This window comes from Culex quinquefasciatus, chromosome 3 (genome assembly GCF_015732765.1).
Source record: "Culex quinquefasciatus strain JHB chromosome 3, VPISU_Cqui_1.0_pri_paternal, whole genome shotgun sequence".
NCBI lineage: Eukaryota > Metazoa > Arthropoda > Insecta > Diptera > Culicidae > Culex > Culex quinquefasciatus.
Window position 1 is genome coordinate 18,270,878 of NC_051863.1, and position 18,560 is coordinate 18,289,437.

Sequence of the window (18,560 nt, forward strand, 5' to 3'; positions counted from 1 at the left end):
ACCGGTCACTCAAGGTTGTGGCCACTACTGTCGGAATGTCAATTTTCATGTACAGTATCAAAAACCATGAATTTTGATACCAATATGCCTCAACTCGTATGGTTCTGTAAAAAGTCCTCCGGGCCCCGGGGGAACCAGCTTTAAGGGCACCGGCCACTACTGTCGAAATGGCCATTATGTTCAGTATCAAAAACCATGAATTTTGATACCCATATTGCCACAACTCGTATGTTTCTGTAAATGTCCCCCCAGGCCCCGGAGGAACCTTCTTTGAGGGCACCGGCCACTCCAGGTTGTGGCCACTACTGTCGAAATGGCCATTATTATGTTCAGTATCAAAAACCATGAATTTTGATACCCATATTGCCACAACTCGTATGTTTCTGTAAATGTCTCCCCAGGCCCCGGGGGAACCTTCTTTGAGGCCACCGGCCACTCCTGGTTTTGGCCACCAATGTCGAATTGGCCATTTTTCATGAGAACCGCCGCATCATAGCGACTTTCACGCCGTCCGCTTCGCTCGAATTTCCTCCTTCTGCTGCCGGTGGTTCTTCCTTCTGGTTGCTGGTCCTCTTCTTCTATTGGCCGCTGCTGCTGCTGCTCCGCGCCGGCCCGACGTGCACAGTTCGAGTGCTCGTTCCAAAGTGACTTGCTTTTGCGAAATTTTCTGCTTAAATAGCGGCACAGCCGGAGAACGGCACAAAAGGGGCGCGGTCTCGAATGCATACGCTCGCTCTGATTGGTCATCTGTCCGATTTGTACTGTGTCGTGATCGGGGACTTTCTTTTATAATAAAAACACAGATATTTTGCAATTAACAAACAACACGTCTTATTCCACAGAAATTAACCACAAAACTGATTTGACAATCTTCATTTTCTCTTTCGCCGGCCGCACGCATCTCGTTGTTTTCTCGCTCGTTGTTCTCTCTCGCAGCTCGCTAGCGCGCTCTCGCACTCAATCCACAATCAGCTAACAAGGCAATATTCATGAAGGTGCGCACTTTTTGTTGCGCTCTTAACTCTTATTTATTAATTATATCAATCTTATAATAAGTACTCATTTAATAATTTATTACATATTCAATCCTGCAACCCATAATCCCTACATTCTCCCTCTTTTCTACTCTCAAGATGACGAATATCAATCATAATTCCTAACAGAAAAATTGCATGAATGCTAAATCAATCAATGTTTTTTTTTAAATTTCCTAAAAGATTTTCGTCGGGTTCCTCGACTTTGTTTTCATGCTGACCTAAATACGAAAGCGCAGTCTTCGAAATGTTTCATCTATGTTGTCCAAGAGACTGACATCCGATCGCAGAAGTTGTAGAAAATGGAATGCGCTGATGAGGTTGAAAATTTAAAACACCTGAAAATATAAGAAAAAGAAAAAACGAGGAGGAAAACAAAAACCACAAATATTTCTCACACAAACGCAGGTTTATCATTCTTTATGCAATACGAGATTAGTGATTGTTTACCTGATTTTCTTTAAATTTTATGTAATTTAAAATTAGAAAGCAAATTTTACAAATTTTGCTTAAACCACATAACACGATTTAAAAAAATAATAATTCAAATTCAAAAGCAATTTTTATTTTTTTAAACATTTCGAATTAAATGGAATCACATTATTTTTATTTATTATCATTTTGTGAATATGAAATATAAAACAATGTGTTCTATATTCAAAAATCTAACATGTTGCACAACAATGAAGCATAATTCTGGCGTTTTTAAAGTTTTAAATTTATGTGTACCTTAAAAAACAAAGAATAAACATTTCTAAACATATATATAATGTGGTAATTTATTCAACTTATTTAAAAAAAAATCGGAAACAAAAACTATGACAGGCACAGATATTGTTTTTACTCAAATTTACACTTTGAATTTATATGCGCCCGCCACGGAGTTCAAACCGATCTATGGATTATGAGCCCAAGCCCAGTGCCACGTCCGATTGATCCACCAGACGGGACTTGAAGGTAAACATAAACTGATTTAAATATTAAATGCAGACGTGACGAAAAGTGTATGTTTGTAATTAATACCCAAAAACACCCAAAATGGATCTACAAGCAAGCTTATTCCTTCCTCATTTTCAATATTTTTATCTGTACTTTTCTGTAATTTATTCCCAACCAAGCTGTACAGCTAAAACAAACAACATTTTTTTAAATAAAGGCTAGTATGGAGATCGGAAGGAAAAGGGGTAAAGAAACAGCTTTACGAACAGCAGAACAAAGGAGAGGGAGCGTTTTCTTGGGGCTTTTCTTCACCCTATCTGGCTTGCTTTCGCTTCAACTGCTGCCCATTTGTATTTTGTCTCGACCGGTTCCTTCCGATGTGCATACACCGCTTAACATTGTATTAAAAACAAAACAACACATTTATAAAATAAAAAAATAGTCCATATTTCAGTTTAAGGTGATATCTTGAAAAGCAATCTCAATAAATGAAGCAAATTGCAAAAATAATATAAATAATTCAATTAATGCTCAAAATGTACTTTGCTCAACAAAATACATTTTTGCTTTGCTGCACAAAATACATTTTTTTTATAAAAAAATAAAATCAAATGTTGTTAATTCTTGTCACAAAAGCTTTCTGAAAAAATATTTTTACCGATTTAACGATTTTGTTCTGTAAATGCATGGTAGTATCAACATTTTTCAACTTTTATATTAAAAATTTTGAACTTTCTATTAATATTCACTTACGCGATCTTTTAACCAAACAAACGATAGTTTTTACCGAATAATTTTTTCTCTGTTGTGTCTACTTAATAATATTTTTGTTTATCTTGAAACAAAACATAGTTCAGAAAATATTATTCTAATGAATAAAACAAAATCATGTGGTAAATTGTTGCAATAAAAATAAAATATATAAACTGAAATAAATGCCATTCCGCTATATTCGATTTCTATTATATGTCAAATTAATTTTCTCTTCAAATTGCATTTATTGTAGCTAAAGGTATGGATTCAAGCACTTTTGATATTACCGTAGATTAGATTATTCAATGTTACATTTAATCATGATCAAAACAATGTTTAAGGTCATTTTATTTATAAATACCATCAAAATGTACTGTGCTTATCAGATAACAACAACAAAAAAATTTATTCAATTATTCTTGTAATGCATAGATGTATAGATTGCAATCTAACTACTTTCTCAAAGGGTTCCAGCACAGGCGAAACATTTTTCAAACTACCACCGCAGAGGTCTGTCAGGCTCCAACACGGAGGAGACAATATCCTAACCATAAATTCCTTCAAAACGTATCTTGCTTATCTAAAAACAGCTGAAAGATTTTTTAATGTTTTATTTTTAAATATTTTGTTTTATTTTTCTCGTAATGTAAAATGGGTTCCAAGCAACTTTGATATATTACATCAGTAGATTGTTCACAGAAACTTAATTTTTTTAATCACGATCTTTACAATCCCTGTCAATGGTTTCTTTTCTTATTTAAAATTTTTACTTTTTCATTGCTGATAAACTCCTGTTATGTAATTTGAAACAGTTTGGTTTCATAATTAAGTACAATCGATTAAAGAACCCCAAAGTTACTTTAATTTATTTCAAAATAATGTTTCCCTTAACTAAATTTTTATATATTTACTTTACTAAAATTCTGAAAGTTTTTTTTAAACTCAATAAAATGATGCATTGTTAAAATAAAATTCTATCGAAATTAATGAATGATTTTGAACTATTTTGATACAAATCACAGATATTGCATTGAAAAGTAAAAATAAATATAATTTATATAAATATTTCCGAGTTTTTTAAAATTATGTTTTTTTCCGTTGCTCAATTCAAAATTAATATTTAAATATTTGTATTATTTTCTCTTGTGACGCAACGCTCTCACAATTTAAGTTATATTTTAAGCATTTCTGATGATTAATCATTCCTTTATTTATTATTTAAAAATACATCAAATTAATTATTAAGTGAATTATTTTACCTTTTTTTAACTAATAATTACATAAATTTTTACGTCCCTGTGAAATAATGTTGAGTTTCAAGAATTTTTTTTTTATCACAGCTGAGTAGATCGATTAAAGTAACAATTAACAATAACAACTATCAATATGGAATATTTAATCATTAACGTCTTTCAATTTAGAGGTTTATCTTTCAAGAGAGGACAACTCCAGTGTTAGTTATAGTGACAACCGTTTTAGTCCTATTCGATGAATTTAAAATCATTTTTTATGTAGTTCACAGACATAACGCCAAAATACATATTGCTTTGTCTGTGGATACCAAAAGTGCTCACATTCACATTAAAATTTATTTATTCATTTTCTTAGGTCAATTTCTTTTGTGATGTCAAAGACGGTCCTTAATTGAATGAAAAGATTTGCTGAACAATATATTTTTAAAATCCATAAGGCTCCTTCTGCGAAGATATTTAAAAAAATCATCACAAAAGTCGGTCGGGTTCCTTTATCGAGGAGATTGTTATCTGACTGCTTTTGCAAAGAGCTCCAGCACAGATTATTCATTTTTTAAATCTGACTACCATCACAGAGGTCTGTTAGGCTCTAACACAGAGGAGACTTTTTCTGACTACCATCGCAGAGGTCTGTCAGGCTCCAATACAGAGGAGACTTTTTCTGACTACCATCGCAGAGGTCTGTCAGGCTCCAACACAGAGGAGACTTTTTTCTGACTACCATCGCAGAGGTCTGTCAGGCTCCAACACAGAGGAGACTTTTTTCTGACTACCATCGCAGAGGTCTGTCAGGCTCCAACACAGAGGAGACTTTTTTCTGACTACCATCGCAGAGGTCTGTCAGGCTCCAACACAGAGGAGACTTTTTCTGACTACCATCGCAGAGGTCTGTCAGGCTCCAACACAGAGGAGACTTTTTCTGACTACCATCGCAGAGGTCTGTCAGGCTCCAACACAGAGGAGACTTTTTTCTGACTACCATCGCAGAGGTCTGTCAGGCTCCAACACAGAGGAGACTTTTTTCTGACTACCATCGCAGAGGTCTGTCAGGCTCCAACACAGAGGAGACTTTTTTCTGACTACCATCGCAGAGGTCTGTCAGGCTCCAACACAGAGGAGACTTTTTTCTGACTACCATCGCAGAGGTCTGTCAGGCTCCAACACAGAGGAGACTTTTTCTGACTACCATCACAGAGGTTTGTCAGTCTCCAACACAGAAGAGACTTCAAAATTAATTATGACTAATCAATTATAACGGCAAAAACGTTGCTCAAATCAAATTTCAAAGCCAAACATTGATTGTCAATTTCTGCATAAATCTATAAAATTTTAATTAGAATTCTAAAACGATAGTTTTCAATTTCCACAGCATCAAGTAACAATCTAATATTGCATCAAATTCACAGTAAAAATTTATCGTCAATAATAACAACAATCAAATCTTCATTCAAATGAGAACCATAAAATTAATAATCAAATTTTGTATCAACTTCAAAACAAAACATTGGTCATCAATTACCATATAAACAATCAAATATTGCGTCAAATTTTAAACTCAAAATTGCCCATCATAAAACCACAATCAAATATTGCATGAAATTTAAAACCGAAAAAAAATACCGATCTATAATAACAAAACTCAAATTCAGAAAACAAATCTTGGCCTTCGATTGCCACAACAAAAAGCAACTCTATCATCATATTCAAAATAATAACTGGTTTTCGATTACCACAATATCAATCAAACCTCGTATCTTACTCGAAACAAAATATTGGTTTTCATTTATCGCAAAAATAAGCAAATTTGTCATCTTACCATAAAAAAAACATTGGTCTTTAATTCCCTCATCAACAATCAAATCTTTCAATCAAAATTAAACCTGTAAATTTTGTAATTTGTGATTTTATTGGACTTTGCATCAAGTCATTGCCACAACAAGCATATCTTTCATTAAATTTAAAACAAAACTAACAAGAAGCAAATATTTATCTTATTCAAAAATAAACATTGGTCTTCAATTACCAAAATAACCAGCATCCAATCCAAAATAAAAATAAAAATAATGATCATCAATAATAACAACAATCCATAACAATCAAATTTTGCATCAAATTCAAAACAAAACATTGGTCGTCAATTATAATAACAACAATAAAATTCAAACAACAAATTTGATTTCAATTACCAAAACAACAACTAAATTAAAAACAAATTATCTACCTTCAATCGCAAACCAATCCTCCATCTTATTCAAAACGAAATATTGATTTTCAATTTCCACAATCTTGTCAAATCTTTTGTCAAATTATAAACAAAATATTGATTTTTATCAATCACAAAAATAAGAAAAAACTTGAAGTCTAATTCGTAACAAAACATTGGAGTTCAATTTCCACAACAACAATTAAACATTGCATCAAATTAAAAACAAAACATTGGTCGTCAATCAAAACAACAACAATCAAATCTAAAGCAAAAATGTGATTGTACAAAAACAATCAAATTTCGAGCAAATTATTTGCCTTCAAATTCCACCATAAACTTAGAATAAAACATCACAACGAAAAGCCAAACTTACTACTTCAAAACAAAACATTCATTCCCAAAATCACAACAACAAGCAAATCATTCATTAAATTTAAGACCGTCAATTATCGCAGACAGTTTTATGCCTTTTATCAATTTCAAATAACAAGTTCAAGCAAAAATCTACCTGTTTCAAAACACAGGCAAAACAACAAAGCGAAACTTTGGACCTGCATCCTGGCAGGTAAACAAAACTGTTGGATTTCACAACACAACAATTCAAGCAAAACAAATGATCTTTCATGAATCAAAGGTTCGACTTACCGGACTGTGCCATTGTCGTGATCGGGGACTTTCTTTTATAATAAAAACACAGATATTTTGCAATTAACAAACAACACGTCTTATTCCACAGAAATTAACCACAAAACTGATTTGACAATCTTCATTTTCTCTTTCGCCGGCCGCACGCATCTCGTTGTTTTCTCGCTCGTTGTTCTCTCTCGCAGCTCGCTAGCGCGCTCTCGCACTCAATCCACAATCAGCTAACAAGGCAATATTCATGAAGGTGCGCACTTTTTGTTGCGCTCTTAACTCTTATTTATTAATTATATCAATCTTATAATAAGTACTCATTTAATAATTTATTACATATTCAATCCTGCAACCCATAATCCCTACATACTGAAAAATTACTCATTTTGATTGCATGTTTTAAGTGCTTTAACTATGTTTAGTCAGACTATCTATGTAGTTAAATAATAGCTGAAGTCTTCCTCTTTCGATTGGTGGTCCAACCATCTGGATTGATTCACAGGGAAAAAAGATATAAGCGTTCAAAATGTCCCCTTTTTTAACGCTTAAAAGTGACGCTTTGGATCGAATTTCTGAACTGGCCCCCCAATATAGTAAGTAAAGACATAGTCCTATGTCAAAAAATGCGAGCTGTGAAAAGATGATTCGTACATTGTCGTTTTTTTTAAGGTTCTATAAACATTTTTTTTATTGTTTAGCTTTTAGGGTGTTAATAAACACGACGAGTGCTGAAAAAAAAAACAACTTTTGCAACGAGTTTTTCAATTTTGAAAAACAGCCATTGAATCTTGCTTTGAATGGAATTTAAAGTCAAAAATGTTCATAGGATCCTAAAGCACTGTGTCAACTTTTCAAAAACCATTTGTGATAACTTTTTTCATTCTAATGACAGGACATCATTTTTTTACAAGTGCTGAAAAGTTCAACTTTTTAGCATCCATTTTAGTGCTGTAAAGTAGAACTTTTTAGAATTTATTTTGAAAAGTGTTCGATTCTGTTATTTTTGGAAGGTACAGAAAAGATCCTTTCTATGTATTATCCACTTTTGTCAAAATCGACATTATTATTCCGGGCGGTAGAAGACGTCCCAACGAGTCTTTGAAACTTGAAATTCAAAATCAAACGACTCTAATTTGCAATTCTTATGGGAGATTGCCTGAACGAAGATTTGGTGCCAGATACCTACTACAACGTAATTTTTCTCTTCAAAGCGTATGTCGTCAGAAAAAAAGATGTATGGTTCATTTCGCACCAAATAGCACACCACTCGAATTTTTTTTCTGAACAAATTTGAACTAAATAGGACCACCCCTTCTTCTTGACACCGTTACAAAGTTTTGAATTTTTTGCCATTTTTTTTTTTTCAAATGGCCATAATGACCGTTGCAACAAATTTTCAAATTTATGTCAGTTTATGAAGTTTCGAAAAACTTCGAAATTGTAATGAAAATGAAAGTTTAATCAACTTAAAACTAATTAAAATACATTTTCTTGCGTTTATGCGGGAAATATACCCTTTCTAATCAAATACATATCTTCGTCATATGGAGAGTTTGATGCTCGATTAAAGCTTCAAAAAGACTATTTAGGCTATTAACTTACCAGCAACAGCACCGCCCTGAGTAAGCACGCAAATTTATGGCATTTACTGGCAAACAAGATCAAATTAAATGCACTTTTGATTATAATTTCTATTTTGCGAAACCATTTCTCATCATTTTGGTGGCACACACATCCACACGTAAGATGAGAACTACCGGCAACATGTTCTTTTGAACATTAGTTAGTCACTCACTTGAAAAATAATCGCGAAAATGTAAATGATTAGCAAGTACCATAAAAAAAGAAACGCGACAAGTCTTTTGACGTTTCACTACCTATTCCAATCGAAGGCTGAAGAAAACCGAGCGAGAAGCGAAGGCAAATAAAGAACAAAGAGTGGCCACTCACACCACCAGCAGCGCCTGTTGGAGCGAGCCAGTGATGCCAGGAAATTTTCTCTATAAATGCTACTTTTCGTGAGTGTTCGCTTACAATTTCATCAATTTTGGCAGCACTAAGCAGACCCAAAAGAGCGCTTGAAGAAAAAAAAACCAAGCTGAAAATAGGAAAATGGGTGTGGCCCAATGCACTTTCGATTGATTAGAATACATTTTGGAAATATTTTTTTAAAATGCTTGTAAAAGGAATCGAATAACTTTTAGTACAAGTGAAAATAAACAGAAATGTTCCCAAAAAATTGCTCTGCTCCTCGGTGTACTTGGTTTTAGTAAATTTCAAGGAACACGCCAGATTATCCAGCATCATTCAAACACGACCGCTTATTGGGCTTAAAATGGGTATATTTCCCCTAATCATATTTAGCATGTTTGAACTCCTTTGAAACATTTTAAATTTCCACGTAATGCTAATGTACAGTCATACTTAAAGTTTTTTTTCGCCTTAAAAAAAATTCCGTCAAAACATCGATGGTTTGAAAACCAATGTTTGGAAAGCAATTGGACGTATGGCAAATGCATTTTGAAACACTTTTTTCATCCAAATGTTGAAACCTAGGCTTGTCATTTCAATTTTTATATATTATTGACCCCCTCGACTTTAGTCAAAGCCGAGAGACATAAAGTTCAACAAATATTTGCAACGGCTTAGCTTTGAAACAAAAAATTAAAGAGCAAAACTCGACTGATTTTTGAAAAAGAAATCTGACGCTGATTTGAATGACGTCATCAGATTTCAAACAACTTTCAGTGCATTTAGTGTAATTGAAAACTTAAAATTAAATTTTCTCAACATAATTGTGTTCCCCAGACGATTTTATATAAGAATCAATATTTTTCTTGCTGGGGCGAATTGAAAGCTCTGGAGATAACGAATTTTTAAGTTTGTAGAATTAATTTTCATTGAGAAGTGGAAAAATCTGTAAAAATTCACTTTGACCCAATCTCACCCCTCAGACCCAATGCCGCCCCCACTGACGGTACGTTAAATTTTGGATTTTTTTTTAAAGAATTTGATACTAAAAATAAAACAAATAAATGGTTTTTTAAGGTCCTATAAACTATTGTGTTTCAAAACCTTTTAAAAAATCTGGAAGTAGTTTTTTTATAATTTCAAAATAAGAATTGTTAGCTATGTTTTTTTTTTTTTATAATTTGCATGTTTTAATTAAAAGTAAATGAATTTGTGCCTTTTTTGAATATGTTTATATATTTTTTTAATTTACGATTTATTTTTATTTATTTTCAGTTTTCTAGAAAAAAATAAAATAAAATTTAAAATTTTTGAATTTTTGATCTAAGTTTTATTTTTATTTTAGCACAGTCACGAAAGGTTCTGCCAGAATCCTGCTAGAATGGTAGAACCGAGGGTAGAACATTTCTGCTAGAATCCTGCTAGAACGTCGTGACCGGGAGAGTCTATAGTTTTTCGGTAAATCTTGATTTTTTTAAATCTAAAGTTTAAAAAAGGCCATCCATAAACTACGTGGACTCTTTAGGGGGGAGAGGGAGGTTGGCGGTTGTCCTCGCTCTACACAAAAAAGAGTTCTTTTGTATGGAAATTGTCCATGATAAGGGAGGGGGGGGTGAGATTTCCAAAAAAATGTCTACGTAGTTTATGGACCGTAAACTGGGGTGACTTTGATAGCCCGGGGTGACTTTGATAGGTTTTTTAAAATCCCGTCAAATGAATATCTCAACATTTTTAAAAATTTTGAGTACTTAAGCATTATTGGATAACTCTGGAGTTTTTTTTTTAAAAGGTCCAATAAACCAAATTTTCAGTTTTTGCTTTTTGGGTGTTTTTTAATACCCCTGGCTCAAGGCGGTTTCAAAAACACAAAAAAATGGAAATTTGGTTCATTGGACCTCTTCAAAAAAAAAACTCCAGAACTTATTATCGAACATATCCCGAACCGCCTTGAGCTGGGGTATAAAAATACCCCCAAAAAGCAAAAATTGAAAATTTGGTTTATTCGACCTTTTCAAAAACTACAGAATTATAAAATATAAAATTTCAAGTTTGTCCATCTTCCCAATGGCACAATTTTGAGGACCACCCCAAGCATTTCCCATCACAGTTTCGAGTTCTCTCTCGGTTCCGTTATGGCCTATCTACAATCACTTAGCTTAGAATAGTTAAGTAAAGTAAAACTTAGAAAAAGTACACAACTTACGGCCGTCATCCACAATCAACTTAGAAAATTTGCTGGGCTGATATACGTTGCTATGCAGTTGTTTGTTTACCTTTGATATGGAAACGTCAACTTACCGTAGATTTTGAAATTTTCCAAACCATACGTCAAGTTTCTAATTTTATTCCTTTTCATTGTAGAAGATCAGATTCATTTCCATTGATTCAAACTCCTAAGCTAAGTGAAATTTTCTAAGTTAAGTGATTGTAGATAGGCCATTACTCTCGCTCCCACTACTGTACTGTCATCGGCGTTTTCTGTTTTTACCCGCACACTTTCATTCAATTCTACCGCAGCAGGCGGCGGCCCAACGGTACACGTGTGTTTAGGTCTCAGTCGTGTGCTAGCTCTCTCACGTTTTGCACAAGCATTTTATTTTACCACTTGAAAAGCCTAAAATTATTGACAGTGAAATTAAACGAAAAGTATTTTAAATTGATCGCTCCCACATTGGCAAATTTTCCAAACACGTGAGCGAAAGTTTCAATCCGATATCGCCTAAGGATGCTGTTCAGTGACGATGATGACGTAAGTGATAACAACAACAAATTGGCACCTCGCACACTGTCACACACTTGACGGGGGGCGGGTCACAATTCGCACGCGTTTTCAAGGACGCCCGTAGTAAGCTGTGCGGTAGACGTCATAATCGGTGTCGTTATCTGATATCGATGTTGGTTCGAAAAGAGTAAACAAAGTAGCCCTTCAAGTTGCAACCTCTTTTTGCGAAAATGAGTAGGCTCGTAAGATTGATTTTCTATCGAAATTGTTGCTTTCAGCTGTCAAACGTGGTCACATGGTCCCCGGGGGAGCTGATTGATGCCAGCGATGACTGTGGCAACGGGTTGGCCGTGGTGCTGCTGAACCGCCCAATCCTGCTGCACAAGGAGTACTTCCGGTCGATTTGGAACAGTGGTAAGGTTTGGCATTTTCAAACGAAGTTTCAAGATTATTCAACAAATTTGCTTCTAGCGAAGGTACGAATAACCGTTGACGGCGGAACGAACCGATGGGTTGACTTTGTCAAGGAACATCCCGGTGCCGAGCATGATTTGAAGCCTCCGGAACTGGTCACGGGAGACTTTGACTCCTGCACGGATGAATCATTGTCCTACGTGACTCGATTGAATTGCAGGGTAAAAATTTCTTCTAGTTCAAATTGTTCAAAATTTCTTAGTAACTTTTTCATCCCAGATCATAAAAACGCCCGACCAGAACGCAACCGACTTCACCAAATCCCTTAAGGCACTGCACAGCACCGGTTACGGTACCGAAATCGACCGCGTGCTCGCCCTGTGCGAAAGTTCCGGCCGGCTGGACCAGATCATGGCAAACATCAACACGCTCTTCCTGGCCCGAACCATTCTTCCAAACGCTTCCGTTTTCCTGCGTTCAAGCAACTCCCTCAGCTGGCTTCTAACGCCCGGAAACCACGCAATCAAAGTTCCGTCCCGGCTCGTCAACGAGCACATCTGGTGCGCTATGGTTCCGATCGGCGCTCGGGCCACCTGCAGCACCAGCGGCCTCCGGTGGAACCTGGACAACCGGGTGATGGAGTTTGGCAGCCTGGTGAGCACCTCCAACACGTACTCCGGCCAGGACGTGCAGGTCCGGACGGACGGTGCCGTGCTGTGGTCGATGGGCACGACGCCGAAGGACATGTGACACGAGCCTGCGGACGACGACGTCGACGAGCGTCGTGGATAGTATTTTTTGCCTTTACACACACACACTGCACATGGGAACGGATTGTTGGTCTCTGTACTGCTACGATAGTCTTTATGTTTGAAACATGGTTCTTTGAGAATAAAATTCTATTTTTTTAGGAATGTGATATGAAAAAAAGTTAAATTTGTTTCTTTGCTTAGCCTTGCAAGCTAAATTCTTATATTCATTGAACCAATGAAATGCATTGCTGTAATAGTGGAAAGAAACAAATTGTGACAAGCTTACCGCGGAACTCCATAAATGCTTTTGCGTCTTGCCCCCTCTAAGGTCGGCATCTCTCCAGGAATCTCGGGTACAGGCAAACCTCCCGAATGTGGTAGCGGTTCAGCAGCCAGCACATGAAACGTTCCAGCCCAAGGCCGTACCCACCGTGGGGTTGAGTTCCGTAGACGCGCTGGTCCGTGTACCAGTAGTACGGCTTGGGGTCGATTCCTTCGCGCTTGTACCCCGCGAGCAGTTCCTCGTTGTCCCAGGACCTCATCGATCCGCCCACGATCTCACCCACGTTCGGCAACAGGACGTCCACGCTCTCCGTCAAACGGAGATCTTCGGGGCACTTGGCCATGTAGAAGGACTTGATTTCGGCCGGGAAGCGGCACAGCATAATCGGCTCGTTGATGGTGTCGGTCATTTTTCGTTCCGGACCCTCCGGGATGTCCTCGCCAAACTCGTAGAACGTGCCGTCCTCCTTGGTGACGTTGTTTTCCTTCAGCCAGACGATCGCTTCCGAGTAGTTCATACGACGGAACGGTCTCTTCGGCGGAACGAAGCCCGGGTTGAGCTCCTGCACCAGGTGACCGTGCGGCGACTTGAGGACACGATCAACCGTATCCACAACCAGATCCTCCAGGCGATCGAGCAAGTCGTCAAACGAAATGAACGGACATTCCGCCTCAACGTGGCTGTATTCGGCCAAGTGACGACGCGTGCGGCTCTGCTCGGCACGGTAGCTCTGAGCAATGCAGAACACATCGCCCAACGCCGGAATGCACGTCTCCAGATACAGCTGCGAGCTCTGCGTCAGGAAAGCCTCTTCACCAAAGTAGTTTAGCTTAAACAGCGTCGAACCGCCCTCGACCTGCGTCTGGACCAACGTCGGCGGAGTCACCTCGGTGTAACCACGATCCTGGTAATGGGCACGGAACGCCTGCATGATGACATCCCTCATCTTGAGCACCTTGGACGTGTTTTCGCCACGAATCATGATGTGACGGTTGTCCAGTTGCACATCCGGGTTGGCGTCCTCGTTGAGCAACGTATCCGCGCCACCTGCCGGGGCCAACCCAATCAGCTCCCAATAGTCCACGTGCAGCTCATGTCCCCCCGGAGCGGTCTTACCCTCCGGCACTTCCTTCAGCGTACCAAACAACCTCACCGAAGACTCGGTAGACAACACCACGGCGTTGTACGTCTGACACCGAGCGTCGGTCAACACGCACTGCAAGAAGCCCGTTCCGTCACGCAGCGTCACAAACATCAGCCCCTTCCCTTGGCGACGCAGCCGGTGCACCCAGCCGTAAATCTTCACTCGAATGCCACGGTTCTCACCGCCCTTTGAAATCTTCACCGCCTTGGCCGGTGCCCACGACGGATCCTCCTCGATCACCACCTTCCGGGCTTCCTCCAGATTTTGCTCGCGCTTCTTGGCGTCCTCCTCCTCACGCTTGGCCTTGTCCGCGTTCTTCGAGTTGTCCCGCGCCCACAGCTTCTGGATCTTCTTGAGCTGCGACTTGGCCGCCACCTCGTACGGCGATTCGGACTTTTCGTCCTTTGCGTCCACGTAGATCGTCGGGAAGGGTTCCTTGCCGGCGTGCTTCATCGCCGCCAGGATCGTCTTGAAGGGCTTGTCCGACGTTCCGGTGCCGGTTGCGTCGTCGCCGCGCTTGTCCGACGTGTACAGCTCATCTGTAAGGAAATTGAAAATTATTACATAAATTGAACAACAGTTTTTACTGTGTTTCATTCGTTGAATCGTCGTCGTGTGTTGTGTTACAATTTTTTTGAACGTATCGCAATACAAATTCTATCCTAATCAAAATAGGAAGAAAACTGCCTTGTCATTAGATATAAAAAAAAAATTATCAAATCAAACCAGAATTTTGTTTGTGCCATTTGGGCCTCAAACAACTCCCTAACATTTAACACTTTGTTCATTTCATTTTAATTTTGTATAAAAATTTGTCCAGGTCAGACTCGATTATCCGAAGTATCGATTATCCGAAGCAGTGCTGAAAATATCAAGGCTCATGACGCAAAAATCGGCCACGCTAACACGATGTTTTCATCTCCTTTCACCAAATCACAAAACCGTGATATAAACAAACTCGGCGCAGTCGTGAGTGCCCTCCCAGATACGAGATTTTCTTACAGAATTGGTTTTGTAAGAATCCTGCTAGAATGATTCTAGCAGCCTTGTCAGAATTCAGTAAGAATTTTGCAAGAATTTTCTTATAGAAAATACTGCTCACTGATTGGCTGACATTTTACCGGTTCAAATCTGTTCTGTTTCGACCATTTGAACAAGATGGACGTTTTTTTCGTGAAAAAAAACACTGGCGGACACCTAGGTAATTTGAGTTCCGTGAACAATCCGGAGATCCTTTCGGAAATCAATACTTAGCTGGCAGATTGAAACACACCATCGCAGGTAAGCCATCACTCCCACAATTCCGGCACTTTGCAAACAGATTTAGGCATTTATGAAACTTAACCAAAAACTTAACCTATTTTTCCGCTCTTTGCAGGCATAGATCTGCATCTGGATCTGGCGACATTCAGACCTCGGATCTAGAGTCTGGATTCTCTACTCGGCCGCTACATCGTCTTCAAAGATTTCCAACCCGGACTACGCGTGTGTAAGTGTGCTTCCGAAGGATCAACAGACGCCTGGTGTATTGAAAAGTGATGCGACCGGCATTGAAGCAGAAAATGACTTGTGTTAAGCTGAGAAATAAATTATGTTCGAAATGAAATTTTATTTTGCCTAATAAAATAAAAACAATAAAATTCCGACAAAATTCTAGCAGGATTCTAGCAGAAAATTTTGCCGTCTCATTCTAGCAAAATTCTTACAGAATTCTAGCAGAATGGCCTGTCAGAACAGTTCTAGCAGGATTCTAGCAGGGTTCTAACAAAACCAGTTGCTATCACCGGATTCTGCTAGAACCGGTTATTGCATTTGAGCTAGAATTCGAGAATTCTTGCAAAAATCTGGCAAGATGATGGCAGCGTTCTAGTAAGAATAATTTTGCTCTGCTAGAATTCTGTAAGAATCCTGCGAGAACGCCGTGACTGCCCAGTCACGGCGTTCTCACAGGATTCTTACAGAATTCTAGCAGAGCGAAAATATTCTTACTAGAACTGTGTCATCATTCTGCCAGAACTTTGCGAGAATTCTCAAAGAATTCTAGCTCAAATGCAATAACCGGTTCTAGCACGAGCCGGCGAAATCAACCGGTTCTGTAAGAATCCTGCTAGAATTTTTCTAGAACTATTCTGACAGGTCTCCTGCTAGAATTCTGTAAGAATTTTGCTGTAATTAAATGGCATGGATTTCTGTGAGAATCCTGCTAGAATTTTGTTAGAAGGTGATGTCTAAGATTAGTTGATTAGTTCAAATATTTTTAAATTAAATAAAACCAGTGGTAAAAACTGTTTATATTTCACAACACTTTTTTTCACATAATCACATTATTTGTGCACCACTAACACTAATCACTGTTTGATCTGCTCCGTCTCCCCATGAGGTTTCTCATGTCGAGTTTCATTGATGCTCAGCAACTGAAATTCGGCGACTGCCCGGGAAAAACGAGTTGACGTAGATTCTGCGTCCAATTTATCTAGGTTCCGTATACTTGGATGTACGGAGTTGCGACAGCAGCTCCCGTGATGTGCTCTCCCTAACACCGTGGCGCTGAGCAGTTTCTGATGATTTCCCTGCTTTAGCATGTTTATTTTCTGTTGAAAAAAGCAAAAGGTAAATTATTTTGGTTGGTCCATTTTTTTGCTATCATTGACTTACCGAAATTTTGAGGTGCAGAAAAAAGACCTCTTCCTTCTCCAACAAACGAAATTAAAAGAACAAATTGACAAGTTGTCGATTTTAACTTCGCCACAAAACGGTTAGGCGGAAATGACGTCATTTTCGACAGATTTAGTTCTATCAGAATTTTCTTACAAAATTCTAGCAGCATTCTTACAAATATTATTCTGTTAGAATATTCTAGCAAAATTCTAACAGAAATCTAGCAGGTCTGCTAGAATCATTCTAGCAGGATTCTAGCAGATCCAAGTCTGCCAGAAAATTCCGTGACGGGGTGGGATTAAGGCCATCTTTCTTTTAATGATCATTAAAAAAATAACAATTTAATATTTTAGCTTTTAATCAATTTAATGAAAATTTGAGGTTAAGTAAATAAATCCAAATTTACTTATCAAACTGTTCTTCTGAAAATGCCTTTAAACTGGCGTTTTTTTAATTTCTGTTTCAATAACGTCTAAAACTTGTAAAACTAGAAACTTTCCGGTTTTTTCCGAGGGCAAAAATAAAAAATATAAAAATTTAAATAACAAGCCATAGTCTTCACATTTAAATGAAAAAAGTGTTTTAAAATGCATTTTACACTAGTTCAGTTGTTTTGCAATCATTAGTTTTCAAAAAATCTAAGATCGGACAAAAACATAAATTGTATCGAAAAAAAAGATTTTGCATCGCAAATTTTCAAAAAATCTTATAATTTTTTAATGAACCCAAACATGCTAAAAATGATTTTAAACGCAGGAGAATGTATTTTAATTTGATTTCAGTTGGTTGCACATGAATTTTCATTGAAATTTTGAAGTTTATTGTAAAAATATTTTTTTTGCCCCCTGATTTTTCGGACCAATTGTGAAGGGGGCAGTCGCCAGTATACTTACCAATATACTGAGAGTATCTTAGTATACTGACAGTTTATTGCTTTTCGGTTAGTATACTATCAAGTAGACTGGAATATCGTTAGTATACTTAGTATTCCTAAGTAATATTAGAGTTTCCAGCCCCTTGCTATTTCCCGTTTTTTTTTTTGCAAATTTTGGCGAATTTTAGACTTATTTCCTTGCTTATTCCCGATTTTCCTGACTTCCCGACTTGTGTAGCCACCCTGGGTCTAGGAGGTCGAGTGATTTTATAGCTTTTCCTCAGTGAGGTGAGGATGGCAAAAGGCAACAACAGTCATTGCAGGGTCAAACTAGCACTGCATCGGTGGCATCCAGGTAGGCTGATGCAATGCGCAATCTTCCTTTCACCATTAGACAAACAGTTTTGCAAGCTTCTGTGATGAATCACATGCAAACATATTGGTATTCTAAAGATTGAATCACAACGCGATAAAAGATTGATCCAAGCAGGCACATTGTGAACATATTTTTAGAGCTGCTGCTGATACACTTACTTATGGTTAGGTCCTCCATCGTGTTTTCCTTGCCGACTTTCGCTTGCACTGAATCCGGTGGTAAATCGATTACTGTGTTTTGTTCCCCCGACGAATCGCCTCCTTTGTATGTCGTTTAAGTTTTTCAAAGATTACAATTTATCGGTTCTGGGCCCGAGCTTATCACGTAGATTCTCGGAAAAAAGACTCGTCTGTCGCAATGCCGGACTGTTCTTGGGACCAACCGCACCAGAAGGAGGGAGAGAAACGCCTGCTGCTGTGTTGGGTTGGCGAAAACGAAACGTCAAATATTGTGCCACGGCTGCCAGGTGTGTTTAGCGGGACGTCTGTACGATAAACTAAAGGAAAGTCTGCAACGAAACTAATTTTGTAAGCGGAGGCGTTACG

General features: G+C 37.9%; 2 protein-coding genes across 2 annotated transcripts; one reads left to right on the plus strand and one right to left on the minus strand.

Moving 5' to 3' along the window:
- Positions 1–11,286: 11,286 nt before the first annotated feature.
- On the plus strand, positions 11,287–12,854 carry LOC6048703 (thiamin pyrophosphokinase 1). Its single transcript, XM_001865546.2, has 4 exons — positions 11,287–11,541; positions 11,793–11,928; positions 11,986–12,149; positions 12,208–12,854. The coding sequence occupies exons 1-4, from the start codon at positions 11,518–11,520 to the stop codon at positions 12,676–12,678; spliced, it is 795 nt and encodes a 264-aa protein (XP_001865581.2). The 5' UTR covers positions 11,287–11,517; the 3' UTR covers positions 12,679–12,854.
- Positions 12,855–12,868: 14 nt separating this feature from the next.
- On the minus strand, positions 12,869–18,439 carry LOC6048704 (asparagine--tRNA ligase, cytoplasmic). Its single transcript, XM_038262602.1, has 2 exons — positions 18,174–18,439; positions 12,869–14,646 (listed from the first exon to the last, which is right to left on the minus strand). The coding sequence occupies exons 1-2, from the start codon at positions 18,190–18,192 to the stop codon at positions 13,004–13,006; spliced, it is 1,662 nt and encodes a 553-aa protein (XP_038118530.1). The 5' UTR covers positions 18,193–18,439; the 3' UTR covers positions 12,869–13,003.
- Positions 18,440–18,560: the final 121 nt, after the last annotated feature.

Excerpts from the sequence above, each read along its gene's own strand:
- LOC6048703 (XM_001865546.2), top strand. The coding sequence starts at position 11,518 with ATGCTGTTCAGTGACGATGATGAC. Across the intron at positions 11,929-11,985 it reads CCGGTCGATTTGGAACAGTG|CGAAGGTACGAATAACCGTT; the intron begins GTAAGGTTTGGC and ends ATTTGCTTCTAG. Across the intron at positions 12,150-12,207 it reads TGACTCGATTGAATTGCAGG|ATCATAAAAACGCCCGACCA; the intron begins GTAAAAATTTCT and ends TTTTCATCCCAG.